Source organism: Cucumis melo, chromosome 12, assembly GCF_025177605.1.
Source record: "Cucumis melo cultivar AY chromosome 12, USDA_Cmelo_AY_1.0, whole genome shotgun sequence".
In the NCBI taxonomy this organism is placed as follows: domain Eukaryota; kingdom Viridiplantae; phylum Streptophyta; class Magnoliopsida; order Cucurbitales; family Cucurbitaceae; genus Cucumis; species Cucumis melo.
This window is the reverse complement of record NC_066868.1, coordinates 23833293-23849030: the sequence shown is the minus strand read 5'-3', so window position 1 is coordinate 23849030 and position 15738 is coordinate 23833293. Positions and strand designations below refer to the sequence as shown.

At 31.9% G+C, this 15738-nt stretch overlaps 3 protein-coding genes across 5 annotated transcripts; 2 read left to right on the top strand and 1 right to left on the bottom strand.

Moving 5' to 3' along the window:
* Positions 1-1668: 1668 nt before the first annotated feature.
* Positions 1669-4443, top strand: LOC103486349 (uncharacterized). Of its 2 annotated transcripts, none has more exons than XM_008444278.3 (8): positions 1669-1891; positions 1979-2068; positions 2476-2535; positions 2642-2681; positions 2815-2908; positions 3451-3510; positions 3617-3708; positions 3810-4443. In XM_008444278.3, the coding sequence occupies exons 1-8, from the start codon at positions 1764-1766 to the stop codon at positions 3894-3896; spliced, it is 651 nt and encodes a 216-aa protein (XP_008442500.2). In that variant the 5' UTR covers positions 1669-1763; the 3' UTR covers positions 3897-4443. The 2 variants fall into 2 exon arrangements, with proteins under 2 accessions (XP_008442500.2, XP_008442507.2); XM_008444285.3 differs by having other exon boundaries at positions 2833-2908; positions 3810-4148.
* Positions 4444-4545: 102 nt separating this feature from the next.
* Positions 4546-7484, bottom strand: LOC103486365 (protein LOL2). 2 transcript variants are annotated; one of them, XM_008444313.3, is made up of 4 exons: positions 7251-7484; positions 6622-6735; positions 5811-5920; positions 4546-4968 (listed from the first exon to the last, which is right to left on the bottom strand). In XM_008444313.3, the coding sequence occupies exons 1-4, from the start codon at positions 7351-7353 to the stop codon at positions 4897-4899; spliced, it is 399 nt and encodes a 132-aa protein (XP_008442535.1). In that variant the 5' UTR covers positions 7354-7484; the 3' UTR covers positions 4546-4896. The 2 variants fall into 2 exon arrangements, with proteins under 2 accessions (XP_008442535.1, XP_008442544.1); XM_008444322.3 differs by having other exon boundaries at positions 6622-6732; positions 7251-7462.
* Positions 7485-8217: 733 nt separating this feature from the next.
* Positions 8218-11856, top strand: LOC103486394 (probable 2-carboxy-D-arabinitol-1-phosphatase). The gene is made up of 7 exons (XM_008444340.2): positions 8218-8566; positions 8764-8915; positions 10428-10547; positions 10642-10741; positions 11093-11232; positions 11320-11399; positions 11548-11856. Exons 1-7 carry the CDS (start codon positions 8401-8403, stop codon positions 11672-11674), a joined length of 885 nt encoding a protein of 294 aa, XP_008442562.1. The 5' UTR covers positions 8218-8400; the 3' UTR covers positions 11675-11856.
* The last annotated feature ends 3882 nt before the right edge of the window (positions 11857-15738 follow it).

Here is a 15738-nt window from a genome sequence, read left to right as displayed (position 1 = left end):
CAATGAAGAAAGAGTGAAGAAAGACCTATCTTGGCCCTTACTTTGTAGCACTATGACATTCCTTGACGTTGTAAGGCATAATTCTCCAAATTCGCAAAATGTACATAGCATCACAAAGCTACAAAGTGTAGGCACGCAATGATTTCCGTCAACGTTGGAGCGTTGTCCTAGAGTCACGATGCAATCATGATTTTTGTAAATACAATTTTATCTGACTTGATCGTTTCATTTGTTGTTTCAGTTGAATTTCGATACAATTTCTCTCTAGTTTCTTCTTTCTTTTGGTCTGTTCGTGTATCAAGACAATTCCAATTAGTGTTCATTATGATTATTATGTGCTATGGTATTGTTTCTAGCTTGGGTTTCTAGGAGTTATTCTTTATTTCAATGCATTTGTTTGATTTCAAATGAAACTTATTGATTTGTCACTATCAGTTTTGTGGTTGATGAATATTTTTCAAAATGTCTAGCTTTTGTGGATTGTATGATTGATGCTTTTAGTTGATGTTTGATTTGTGTTGTTAAGTTTCATACTAATCTAGAAAAGCGTTAGTTTAGGTTAACTCACTAATATCAAATCAAATAAGCGTTGTTCTAACCAATTTTGAATTGAACCAATCAAATATTAAATTAGGCCCTTGAAAATTAGACATTCAACCGAACTTGACTGTAGATCCTATTGCAATTAAGAATAATTAGAATTGCATGCTTTTCATTCTTTTTCAATTTGTAACTTATTAGCTTTTCTAATTAAATTGGTTAGGCACTAACAATTAGTTCTATAATGAAATTTTATGTAATCAAATATTTTGGATAAGGAAACTCCATGATAACCCAAACTAGAATTTCTCGTATTGATTCTTTTCTTGCCTCTATTTCATGCCATTTAGTTTAGTTTGCGACAAACCTTTACAAACTCTCCACTCTAGTTACCCTCGGGCTTTAAATTGTTTAACTGAGAAATTCACGTGCTTTTTGTGGTCAACCCGATCTTGCCTTTAAGCTAGTTTGTAGTAATGGTGGATATGGTTAAGTCATTTGGTTGGGATTTAGGTGATGAGATCCCCAGGACCAACAAGGCTCTTAAAAATCCATTAAACCACAAAAAGTTCAAAAAATACTCATCGTTGGTATATATGAAAAAGATAATTAGTAGTTCATTTAAAAATATCCCTAAATTTTAAAAAAAAAAAAAAGGTTGTATTAAGAGTCTTAACCTTAAAAAAAATGATTAAAAAATATTTTTACTGTTTACTAGATGAGAAATTGAGTCATAATTATTCTTTGGACATTTAATACCGAAGGATAGGAAAGAAACCACACCCATCAAATATGATATTTTTTTACTGACCATTTTTTGTATTTGAAAATTCATCGTTTTGCAAATTTTGATTTTGAGACTCGCATGGATTTTAAACGAGTTTTAAGTAATGTTAAGTGTTGAATTAAATCTCAAACTTAGAAATCGATAATATAAGCAAATATCAGTTAATCATCCTCGTGTTGATACTACATCTTATAAAGACTATCACCACATCATTTACTCTTAAAAAGAAAAGAAAATGTAATGTAGGTATCAACGTGGACACAAATGATTGGTCCTTCCAAAAGAAAAAAAAAGAGAATTTGAATTCACAGCTAAACGAAGCGCTACTGGCGCGCCAAATATTTACAAGTCTTAGTAATTCAAAATTTCCAAACGCTTCGAAACAGAACGGTTCTCCATCTTCATTTCCAAAGTTTTTCCTTCAACCTCCATCTAGATGGTGAACATCAAAATTCCTACCGCTAAAACAAGATCCAGGAAGCGTGTCTCCGACACCGATCTCACGAGCTCCGAACAAAGGACGCGAACCAACGATGATATCGACCTTGATCTCGACCTTTCCGAGTACGTACTGTTTTTTTTCCATTTCTGTTCCGCTTTAATTCTGGTGATGTTTTGGAGTAGCTTAAAAATGATGTTTACGGTTTGCAGCGATCTCAAAGGAATAGTGTCGGCGTTGAATCAGATCAAAGAGAGAGCTCATAAGGACGACCTGAAGAAGAATGAAGAGACGATCTCAAGGTAATTTGAGTGGTTTTGTTCGATCGGTACTTTTATTGACTGGAGCTGCTGAAATTTTGTATTCTTGTAAATTTATTTCCGATTCTCGAATTTCTGTACACGGCTACTCATTTGTACCTTCGTTTTTCTTCTTCTGGTAGAATTGACCTGGCCTCACTCGTAGTTTGATTTTATGATTTGTTTGATGTGATTCAATTTTAAACTTGAAATGACAGCCTGTTCAAACTTAGTTTACTGGATCAGACTTGCTTCGTCTCACCGTTTCTGTCAAACATTTTACCGTTTTCCAACTTCAATCCATGCCGGTTTTTATTGACTGAGGAGTTCATTTATTTTCTGAGCCGATACTCTTCTTCTTGTCTTGCACTAGAAAAATGTTCTAAATGTTAATTTCATGTTATTGACAGTGTAGCGACTGAGATGAGAACAATGATTGAGGAGGTGAAATCTAAACTTGAGAAGGACAGGTAGATTTTAGAACTATACAGAGAGTTCAGATGTTGCTTGCTTCAAATTTTGGTTGAATTAGTTATAAACGAACGAATGCAATTTAATTCCTCCAACCAATTTCAGGCAAAATTTTGCAAAAGCTCTATCGAAAAGCTCAAAAGAGGTTGGTGGATAACCACGACTTGAAATAGAGGCCATCCAAGCTCAAATTTGAAGTCATTATATTTCGTTTCTAGTTACGTTCCATTAATGCATTTTCCATATGTTGTGTTAAAATCAATACGGCTTCTTTATAGTGTGAAAACTGTTTGAAGGACGAAACTGCTAAATTCCAAGCACTTTACGAGAAATTCACAAAAGAGAAAGCTACACATCTTCAGGCCATAAAAGGTAACATCCACTTCGAGTATTATAGTCAGAAGTATGCATTATTTAATATTTACTACTGTTTTGACTAATTTTCATTTTATTTATAAAATATCAACTGGAGCAAGACCTTTATCATGAGTAAATCCTTACCACGTTACAATTTTCCAAGATCGCATTCATGAGGTTAGGTTTCATTCCATAGCATAGAAGAATCCTCAATCTCTGAGAGACTGATCATAGTGGTGAGTGGCAATTGAAGGCTTTGACCATGGAATTAGGTCCTCAACTACAATATGTGTGTTCCATCGATACTAGTTGCTTTGCCTTTTGGAATCCTTACTAAATGTGTATGATATATTGGTATTGAAGAACCTTTCACTATTTGGTTGAAATTTCAAGTCAATTTCATTTATCTACTGCCAATCTATCAGATATTCTGGTATATTCACTATGAGCCTATGATCTCAAACCCTTGGAAGCTCTAAGAAAAGCCACCTCTTTCTTCTTCAAGGCGGTTCTTTAAATATATTTTCGTAATTCAAGATACCGTTTGACTTTGGCAGATACCATTTCAAAATTTGAAGAGGAGAAAGAAAGGCTGTTCGCGAAATATGAACAACTGAGTAAGCAAGAAGTCATTGATCAATCAGCTCAAAACGTTTTATGATTATGATTATGATTATGATTATGATTATGATTATTATCCAATTCCCTTCGCGTATGTAACAGGAAAGAGAGAAAGGAGCTTGATATCTGAACAAGAGAGAGCTTGTGCTGAAAAGATTGCTCAATTGGAAGAGTCTTTGAAAAGAAAAAAGCAGGTATAGTACGACTTGTAATTCATAAATCAGAACTCAACTAACGCCTTCCACCTTTATGCTAACGGAAATTTTAATTAAACACTTGTGGATCTGGAACATAGGATGATAAGACTTTCAGCCTTTTGAGGAAGACTCTTGGTTCATTTCTTGATACTGGCTCAGATGAGGACTTCCCAGCTGATGATTGAAAGGTGTTAATGAATTGAGAAATATTATTACTCTGCATCACTCTTTTTACTCAAAAATAGATCCGCTCTTCTCTTTTGCAAACTATTTGATGCAATTATCTAGTATACATACTAGTAGACATATTTCTCTGATCCTCTCTTTGAGGATTAGTTTTCTTTATAGTTTGGATTGTAAATTGAAATACAAATTTGAGTCGTAAGGGTCGTGGTTGGCCTATGGCTATAGCAGCTCTGCCTCTTTAAAAAGTAGTTCTACAAATTGTAATGTTAAAATTGCTTTAAGAAAAACCTATTAGAATTCCAAACGAAAGTTTGAATTTGAAACATCGTGTGGAGAATTTTAACTCTAAGTCACCCCATGCCAAAGAGCCGAAATTTCAACTTTTCAATAAGGTATGAATGCTAGAAGGACAATTGCATTGTCTGTTAAGGCATATTTGACAATCTTGTTTCTTTATATGCTATTAGACTCTGTATCTACACTATAGACCCAATCAGTCCTCATCTATCAAAGTTAAATTATTAAAGTTCAAACGAAAAAAGAAAATGCTAATGAGAAAAATTTAAGCCCAATATCTCAAAGGATCATCAAACTTAACGATCATAGATATATTTAGACGGTTCATCTCAATAAATTATACCTCAACAATTTGACAATAAAAAAGATTCATACCATTTACAAATTACAATTAAGTACACCCCAGAGATTGGCAGCAACTAATAAGGGCTCCAATCAGCAGCAATAAAAAATGAACATAAAGCAACAAGTCAAGTCACAAGTCAAAAAAACTTAAGATAAAAAAAAATGTTGGAAGTTAAGAAGGTGAGTTCCTAAGTTTCTTTACATAAACTCAATAGCTAATAATAAGGAAATAAAAGTGGCACTAATGATTGATAGTTTTCTCTTTTCTTTCTCTGCCTGCTGATTAAGGCTGCAACGGAAAAGAAAAACTCAGAAAATGGAACATCTTTTCCTAAATGAAACTCAGAAAAACAAATTCTATTGAACAAAGTTGGTAGGAGGGGCTGCTTGTCCCTGCTGAACAGACCACGGTGGCCGTCTATTATGAACCTGCACACCCATTTAAATCCGTCAGAGGCTAAAATTTACTGTCATGGTTTCTCATTCATACAATTAACAAACAATCAAGCTTCATCAAAGCCAAGAAAAGTTGAAATTACCCCAAATGATCACCCTTGTTTCACTAGAAAATGAAGAGATTATATATATAGAGCAGTTTGGTTTAATTTAGTTCGTATACTTTCATATTTAGTCCAAGTTGGTCTCTTCATATTGATCATTGTACTTACAAAAAGCGATCATTTTTTAAATCTTAATTTTTATTTTTAGCTCTTTTTGTTTATGTTAAGTTTTAGCGTATAGGGATCAAAATGTTCGTTTTTCAAAAAGTACCAAGAACCAAAAGTGACATTTTGAAAATATTGGAATCAAATTGAATTTAAGAGTACAGAGACTATTTTGAACATTTTGAAAATAGAGAGACCAAATTGAATCGATGTTGAAAGTTCTTGGACCTAAGTAGTATTAAAACTTATATATATTCAAAGAGTTCTAATGCTATCAATTGGCATGAATTTGGTAAGTATCTACCTCGATACATATTGCACATTACAATATAATTCCATCAAACAAGACGACTGTAGAAAAATGGCTTCTGCTCCATGGTCATTGCCGACACATTGAGTGATGGGAAGGATTAGTTTCAACACATCCATGCCTTACTGATTTTATTTTAGACAAGGAACAAACTACTCACCCAATGATTAAAGAAAAATCGCATTTCCAGCAAATCATGCTTCAACATAATGAATAAATGAGACAATCAGAAAGATTTCGACTCCACTATAAATATTTTCCTAGAAAAAGCTTTGCCAGAATATAAATTGACATACCCCAATTTCTGTCACACTGGTACACGAAGAACATCTAACTGATGATGCTCCATATGGGTACATAAGCAACACCGCACAAGAACCGCATTTAACTTGTCCAACCTCGTGAGCTGGAAAGAGAATGCAAGGCATTAATAAAAGAAAAGGAAAAGTTGAATCGTAAGACATCGACAGCAAGTCGTTATGAAGACTTCTTGAGTTGATGCTGAATAGTAAAGCATGAAAAAAAATTGACAAAGTAATGATCCATTGGATTTCAGGCTATGAACAATTATTTAATTTATACTAGTGTTGGCTTGTCCCAAGGCTAAGACGATGGAATTCAACAATTATACTAGGTGGCACCGATAACAAGGGTGCGGATACCTTGAATGCACAAATGAGGGAAATTTATTTAGATTTGAATGTCTGTAAGGTGGCTAAACTCATCTATGCCCCATCTGAAAAATATTGTAGATCCTACAATACTTGGTTTTATGTAGACCATTAATGTTTGGAGGCGCAATCACATAATGTATAGCTCAATAATTACATATAGCTCAAAAGAAAGTGATCCACAGGCACCACCCAGCAGGCCAGCACAACCACATGAAACAACCATTCAAAACTACAGCCAAACAATCAACCCTCTAATGAAATAGGAAGCAGTAGAAAGAAAACAGCATATAAACAAGTGCATCTTAGAACCAACATAGACATGCCTCGGAATTGGTGAAAATTTAGCAAAAAGCTGATAGCATATGAACAAGATAATTTTTAAGAAAGAGAATGATAGTAAAACCTAAAAAAGAAGGAAGGAAAGAGAAGGAACCTTCTAACACAAAGTTAACTGTTGAACACCAAGAGCATTGAACATATCTGGCTCCCTTTAAATACTTAAGCAGGCGACGGCATGTACCACAGACCATTTGTGCCATGTCAGCTGCTGATCAAAACGTTTCCAATGAGGAGATTTTTAAATACATACAATGACAATATTTGGGACTTGCAACAGAACATGCTTACAGGAATGAGGCTTTGACCGAAATTTGGTTGCACTAATACCAAATGATATTGATTCTATAAACAATGAAAACTAACATTTTGCTTAAGTCGCAGCAAATCAATAACCAAAGTTAAACTGTCCATTCACACTGCATAGATTCGAATTGGAAAATTTTCAGAAAGAGTTTTCCTGCTAAGTTAAGTTAACATATTCGCCAGTTACAAGCAGTGGGAAGAAACCACCAAATCAATTCGCTCACAAACACGAACACAAGAAAATATTGTCCAAAAATTACAAAAGGAAAATGTCAGCTTAAGTTTTTAAAGTCAAGCAGCAGAAGTTCAATTAAATGTATAAAGAGACAGAGATGGGGAAGAAATTAAATGCATCGAATCTCAGAACCAAGACGAAGATTCGGAAACACAAAATCTGAAATAACCCTCGGAAGTACTCACGAGAAAGTTGCGGCTGCGGCGGTAGAGGCAAGGATGGAGTGATGGGTTCCCATCCAGGAGGAGGGCCGTCATCTTCGTCTTTCTCGATTTCATGGACATCCATTCTCTCGATCTGTCGCCTTAAGAATCGGTCATGTTGTTGTTTCCATGGACAACGGCGTCCCGCGCTTTGGCTCCCTAACTTCTCAATTCTCCCCTTATGCCATTTTAGGTTTAATATCTAATATAAATCTTATATTTTCAATAATTTTCTTATATTAAAATCTATTATTATAGTCACGACAAATTTTATCGACTATAAATATCTATAGAATTCATCGATATTTATCGTTAATAAAATGTAAAAGTTTGCCCTATTTTAGATTGATTTCGCTATATTTCAATATCTTTGTAATATTTTGTCATATTTATGATTTTTTTAAAAGATTTTTATTTAAAATAATTGATATTAAAGTTAGTGTCTAAAAATTAAGGGTTCAAAAAATGTATTGAAAAATGTCATTATTATTTAAGTTCTAAATAGTTTAAAATATATATTTCAAATTGTTGTCAAACCATTTAATATTTAAAAAATGACTTATTTTTTAAATTATTTGGAATTATATTGTAATTAAAGCGTTTGATACGTTTAACCTCGAAATTGATAATATAAGCATTATATTCGTTGGACTACAGTTGTATTGAAAGAAAATAAATAGGATTAAACCAAACATGCACGAAAAAGACACAAATTTTTTTCGTTTACAAATGGATGTTGCAATTGATAGATAAACATTGAAGCAAATGAAGTAATTGTTATCATAATCATGCGACCTAAGTTATAGTTAATAGTCAAAGGTTTGGTCTCCAACTCGTGAATGATGTGGCTAAACAAAAATATTTAATTTAAGGAAGGGAAATCTAATAAGAAAAAAAGATCCCAATTGAGGATAAAAAGATCTTCCCGCGATTTGGATTGAACCATAGACAACCCAAATATAATCAAACCCATTCATCTTCTTCAACTATTCCCCACCACTCCCCCGTCGTTGTTTCCATAAAAATCTGCTCCACCACCGCCACTAACAACGCCCCTAAACCACCACAATTGCAAAATCTCACTACCCCATCAACCACTTCAATCTCTAATCTCTCCCATTCCTTCAACAACATGGCTTTTGGGATTGTTTCCATGACCATCCTTCCTCTAACTTCCACTTCAAGTTACAGTTCCCGCTTATCCTACCGTCGGAGTCGTCCTTTACTACTTAATGTCTCCTGTGGGAATTCTGTTGTTCACTGCTCAAATTTCACTCGAGATTTGTCTCTAGCTACCGGTAACATTATCGATTCCTCTGTCTACTGCTCTTGTTCTTCTCTCGTTCCATGAATTCACAACCCAATCTGTGTATTTTGATGAATAAAATACACGGATTTTACTCTGGGCAGTTATTTGTTGCTTCACTTAGTTGTGGAGTTTTTATTTATATCAATGGCTTCTGATTGCTGGCTTGCTTTGGATGACTTATGGCAGAGAAGCTTGGAAATGGTGATGCTATGACTGGAGGAGCGTTTGATTTTAGAAAAGCCACAACGTCGCTAACTGAAAGGTCAATCTCTACGTCAAAGAAGGTTACTCTTGTAAGGCATGGACTTAGCACTTGGAATGAAGAAAGTAAAGTACAGGTTTGTTTTGTTTCTTCTCCAGGGGATGCATGAAAAAATATTTTTAACTGCAATTGTAATTGAATAGCATTTTTAAGCACTTAGAAAATCATTCCAAAGTATTAAAAATTGATTTAAATTTTTAGGTCAATCAATGATTTAAGATGATATTAGAGGAGGTGCTATGTTCAAACTCCTATAACATTATTTCCTCCCGTTATTTCCTCTCTAATTGGTAGTGATTTACACTTGTTGGATCGTACATATTTCAAGTCCACAAATGAGAGGAGTGTTGAGTAATACAATATTAAATTTACCCATTTGGGTCGGACAATGAGTTAACAAACAAACACCAAATCTGTATATATTGCTTTTTCAACCTTGGCCGTATGCGAAATAGTCCTCGGGTTGCTTGACATCAATTGCCTTGTGCTGTCTGTTTAATTCTTGGATGTACTTTTGTTTGTGTTTTTGAGCTATTTAGTTTGTTCTGGACTTTCCCTGTCAATGTTTGCAATAAGGGATCATCTCAAAACTCGTTGGTTGATCTCACATTGGTTCAAAGAAGACGTTGGTTGATGGAAAGTCTCAAGGATGAATTACTATGATTATGGTGGTTTAGCCTTATAAGTACAAAGGAAAGTCACACCTCTTGATCTAACTTTCAAGATTGAAAAGTAAGTGCTTCTAGAGACTTGCATCAGACTAAAACAGCCAAGTTTCCATCTACTTTTCTTGGGCTTGCTGGTTTAGTTATTCATTAAGAGAAACGTTTGGAGCTATTTTAGGTACCTAGATAAGAATATTAGTATGTTAGTATTAAGAGGTACAATGGCCATTAGATGGAAAGCTATTTACTGGACGTTGTATAAATAGCAAGAGGGTGAGTGAGTGAAGACTGAAAGTTGGGCTATTTCGTGGAGTGATCGAGGGCTTGGGTGAGAGCACTTAAAAAGGAGGTTCCAAGTTCCTTTGTACTTGGGTTATCTTGTAATTTTTTCTTTAATTCTTAATATATTTTAGATCTTGATTCTTGTTAGGAAATATCCTAACAAGCTGTTAGCAACATGCTGGACTATTTGGTGCCTGATTAAATAATGTATGCCCCATATTTGGCTAAGGAGAATACTTCCTTGCTAAGTGTGCCACAAGAAATTTCTACATCCCACCACAAAATTTTTGACAGATGGGAGAGTGAAGGAGAGAAAAGAGAGATTATTATACAAATATTTCCCTTGGAAAGTTCAACTCTCTGTAAAAACATTAATCTTGCTGCCAAGTCTGAAGTGTTATTCTTTGATGAATACGAAAATTATGCAGGTAGTTGCTAATATCCACGCTTAAGATGACTTCAATTTATTTTGAAGAATACCTGCTTGAATTTGATTACTAATATGAAGCTTTGATATTTCTATGTCTGAGAAGACCGTTAAGGTAGCAACTACTTTGGACTTTGATGTACAAATCCCATTCTTGTTCTGGCACATGGATTTTATTTTACATTTAGCCTACTTTTGTTGAACTAACATGCAGGGAAGCTCGGACTTATCTGTCTTAACACAAACAGGGGTGCAGCAAGCAGAAAAATGCAGAAGAGCCTTGGCAAACATAAATTTTGATAGATGTTTCGCAAGTCCAATATCACGCGCCAAGGTGGAGAGGGATCCAAAGATTATATATATATATTTTCTTCATTATAATTTACTGTTATTTCCATATCCAATTGCATTTCTTTCCTTGAGTGCAGTCAACTGCTGAAGTTCTATGGCAAGGAAGAGAAGAAGAACTGGTTTTTCTTGATTCTCTGAAGGAAGCCCATCTGTTTTTCCTCGAAGGAATGAAAAATGGTCTGCCCCCTGTTTGAGCATACTAGAATTATGATCACCATTTTGCTAATAATCGTGAAGATTATGTTTGGAAACAACTTGAAGTTGAACTTATCATCAGTAAATACGTTCTAACAAGCTAGTAAACACTAAACGCCATGATCTACAATCACATTGAAGAATGTTTTTGGAGAATTCTCCTTTTTAAATTCTAGGACAAACATTTTTTTCTCTCGGAACTTCTTTATCTCACAACCCGATTTCTGAGTTTGCAATTTTAGAATTCTAGTAGATCTTAAAATATTGCTTAGAATACATCATTCTATACATTCTGTTTCGATCATAGAAATCATGATTAGAATTTGGAGGCAGTGGATGCTAAGAAGATTTATCCAAAGGAGTACACAACATGGCGAGAAGATCCTGCTGAATTTTGCGTAAATGGCGTCTACCCTCTTCGAAAAATTTGGGGAACAGCAAGAGAGGCTTGGAAGGAAATCTTATTATCACCTGTGAGATGTTTTCACATAATCTATAATATCAATGACAAGCTTGCTTGAGCTTGACTGCCTTTTAACAAGTCTTTCGTTGATAATCAGGGGGAGAATTTTGTGGTGGTCACTCACAAGTCTATATTGCGAGCACTCATCTGCACAGCGTTGGGGCTTGGCCCTGAGAGGTATGTTATGCTGCCATTTATAATATCCATTCGAACCAAAACTAATATTGGAATTCTTAAAAGAATTATATACTTTGTTAATATTTAACACCGTCCAAATTCCAAAATCTTGAAGACAACTGTGTGGTCAATGTGTTTCATGGTTCAGGTTCCGATCAATCGAGATAAACAACGGGGGAATATCGGTGTTTAAGTTCAATGAAAGAGGAGAAGCAATGCTTCAATCTTTGAATATGACAGCACATATGTACAGTGATCATACCTATTTATACTGAAACTAAGATAAGTATGTAGAATTAGAAATGAGAGTTATAAAAGATGATTATTATATACATGAAAATGAAATAAATGGGATGGGGATTCAATTAATAAAAATGAGAGTTGTACTGCCCCACTTTGTTCAAACGTTACATGAATACACTTAAATAAATTATTTGTTGAGTTTTTATTCATATAATTGTTAATGAGTCCAAAATTTAAGTAATAACTTCCCAACTTCAAAAACAATATAATTTATTTGTTTAAAAACATAATGATTTTTTTTTTTCAAGCATGGTGGGCGATGATTTGGACAATTGAGAGTGAAACTTTGTCTTAAGATCATCCACTTGGTGGAGATTTACTTTTCCCCTATTGAACAAGAATTTGAAAATATTGTCCACTATGATTCTTCTTTTTACACATTGACTAAGGATTTTTGTGTAATCAATGTTTTAGCCTTATTGTTATTCTAATGTTTTCTCCCACGCTCTTTCTCTGATACTATTTTTGTGTTCTTAGGAAATGGAAGCCCCCGATAATTATCGCATGATACTTATTGCACAAAAATGTTAAAATAGAAAGTATTACTATTACTAATTAATGTAGAAAGTTTTTGAACACATGGGTAGACCAGTTTTCAAGAGTTATGTTTGAAGTACATAAAAGTATGGATTTAGAATGTTCATAGAATTCAAGAATTAATTCTCATTTTATTTGAACTTTAAGATATCACGTGTATAAACAAGAGATGTGACCAAGAGAGTTAGAAAATGTTAGAGTAGAAAGAAAATGAATGACTCGTGAATGTATTGAGGAGGTGAAAAAAACTTCACTAGAAAGTGTCATTTTTGTGCCTACTTAAATAAAAGTTTCTTTGTTAATTTTTGGGATAGTTGCAAATGTAGCAATTATATTCAAAATAATTAAGTATATAGCAACATTTTAAAAAAATTGCAAATATAGCAAATTCTGTCAAAATCTATCAATGATAAGAATCTATCACCGATAGATCATGTAGCAAATGTTGGTCTATCACTGATAAACCATAAGAGTCTATCAATGATAGAAATGTATTACCGATAGATTTTGCTATATTTGCAATTTTTTTAAAGTATTTCTACATACTTAATAATTATTCTAAAAATTGCTACATATTATAATTACCCTTAATTTTTTAACAAAAAAATATATAATTTTTTAAAAGGAAGCCTTCATACAATTTTAAAAAAAATATGAAGAAAACAAACTTCTAATAGTTAAATTACTTCGAAAATTTTAGGAAATTTGAACTTCTAGCTTTTACCAAAAAAAATTGAACTTTTATCTATATAAATTCAAGAACAAATTACAAAAGTCACAATTAAATTAGTAAAACTTTCATAAATATAACAAACTACTAAAATATTTACGATCATTAATAAAATTCATAAAATTAGTCATTTTAAATATTTTAGCTTTGTCCTTTCATCTTTTTTTCCATTTTCTTTTTCTTGCTAGATTTGGGTAACCAAAATTTGATTTCTTTTGATAGTCTTTCTTGTTTTTCTTTTTTTTTTTTTGCGTATGTCTTTTTTCTTTTTTCTTCTTTTTTTCCTTTATTTGGTTCGTTGCGTGCATTGTTTAGATTAAGGTAATCAAATCTAAAACATCGTGTATAAGAAATATTGAAAAAAAATGGTTTAGACATTTATATTGGGGTAACCAAATATAAAAGATCGTGTATAAAGAATGTCAAAAAAAAATTCGTTTAGTCAAATCTACCCAATTTTGGAAAAAAAAAATCATTTAGACGCCAATTATGAACAATCGTAAAAAAATTGTTTAGATTTGGCACGATCGTATAACTAAATCTAATCGTGTAACCCAATTTAATTGAACCATCATGTAACCAAATTAAACAATAGAATTGAAAAAACAAATCTAAACTATAGTGTACCATTACGCCCATTGTTGATGAGATATTTTTTGTATTTTTCATGATGGGCTTGTGGGCTTTTTCCGTTTTTAGAATTGTTATATAAATATTTTGACGTTTTGTTATATTTTTTAGAAGACCCTTTAAATTAAGTATAATTGTAGTTGCAATTATACCTTCAAACTTTTAAAATTAAGATTCAGGGGCATTTGCAAAAATAATAATAAAAAATTATAATAATACGCTTATGTTACTACATTTTATAAATTGCAAAAGTAGCAAATTTAAAAGCGGATAACTCTTTGATAGTCCTCTGATAGCCTTATGATAGCCCTATGATATCATTAATTACTTATCATATTTGTCATACGCAATATGAAAAAAAAAAAAAAAAAGTGCTATGGGTTTTTTTCCTAATTTTTTCTGTCATCTGACGCAATTTCCTAAAAATAAAGCCCCAAATTTATTCAAATTTTATAATTGAACCATTAAATTTATAATTATATAATTTGTATTGGACGTATAAGTTTGAAAAATTCAATTTACATCATTTGTAGATTCAACTTTTACGGTTATTATAAGCTTAGAGTGTCCAATTATAACATTTTTAAAAGTTTATAGACTTAATTGTTATTGTGGAGGGTTTGAAAGTATAACTAAAAGTTAATTGGCCGTTTGGAAAAAGGGTTGGATAAGAATTATGAGAGGTTAAGTTTACCTAATACTATGATAAAATGTGTTTAGGGGAAGGATTATGTAGGTAGTGTTATAAAATTTATTTTTATATATATATAAACATTTTTTTTAATTCATATTATAAATACAATACACAAATTTCGTAAATTTAATTTACAAAATCGTCATAGTTTTCGTAAAACAATTTGCTTTAATTTCTTTAAATACAACGTTCATTTTTAGCATTTTTCAAGTAATCGTTATGTGTGAATAAGTTTTTTTTATTTTTAAAATTCATATTCTAAATCTAATACACGAATACCGTATATTTATTTTACCAAATCGTTCTAGTTTTCATAAAACAATTTGCCTTAATTTATTTAACTACAATGTTTATTTTCAACATTTTTTAAGTATACGTTACGTTTCAATAAATTGGTTTTTGTGAATGTGACACGCATGCAATCCGTAAACGTGTAAATAAGTGCAAATAACAATTGAAAATACGAAGTATCGGAGCTAAAAAATAACAATCAACGCTTTTACCAACTACATATTTATTATATTAATTTAACCAAGCTTAATTTAATAACCAAAATAAAATTATAAAAGTGGAAAAATATAGACAAACCACTTATAAATAATAGGTTTGTTGAAATTACAGCCCCACTAATTTTAAATTTAATCAAATAGTCCATATAGTTTTCTAATTGTTGTAATCAAATTATGCTATAGTTTGTTAAAATGTTACCATTTGTTTATTGAATTGAAATTTCTTAGATATTGAAGCTAATTAACAAAATACAATAAAGTTGAGATTGATATCAAAATTTTAATTTTACAAATATATCGATATAAATTGAAACATAAAGCTGAATGAAGGTAATTAAATTAATTTAATTGTGTAATCACAATAAATTATCTAATTCAAGAGTAAAGTAAAAAATTAAAATTTTAATAATGTAATTGTACCAAATTCATAACTTAAAAACAAATTATGATTTAAAAAAAATTAAAATTAACAAAACTCATAAATATAAAAATTATAAATGAAGAAAAAAAAAATTAAGAAAAAGTTGAGAAATGATTGAAAAATAGTGGAAGAAGGATTAAAGTAAATTTAAGCTGCTAAAATTAGTGTTATATAACTCTTCCCAAAAAGGATTGGATTACATAACCCAACCCTTTCTCTTTACAATCCTTCCTCCAAATATGTCATAAATGTTGTTTTTACCATTTATGTAACCTTAGACAATATAGTTAAATCATCACATTTTCTTTATACGTATTTGAAGATATTATAAATGATTCGAATTAAAGTAAGTTTCCATCATGGCAAATGGATTTAAAATAATTGGGTTTAGGGCAGTCAGATTCGTTGTCTAATAAATAAACAATGATTTTGTATTAAATTAATTAGAGTTTTTTTTCTCCAAAATCTAAGAAATCCAAAAACAATTAATTTTATTTTCCCAAAAAAGGACATAT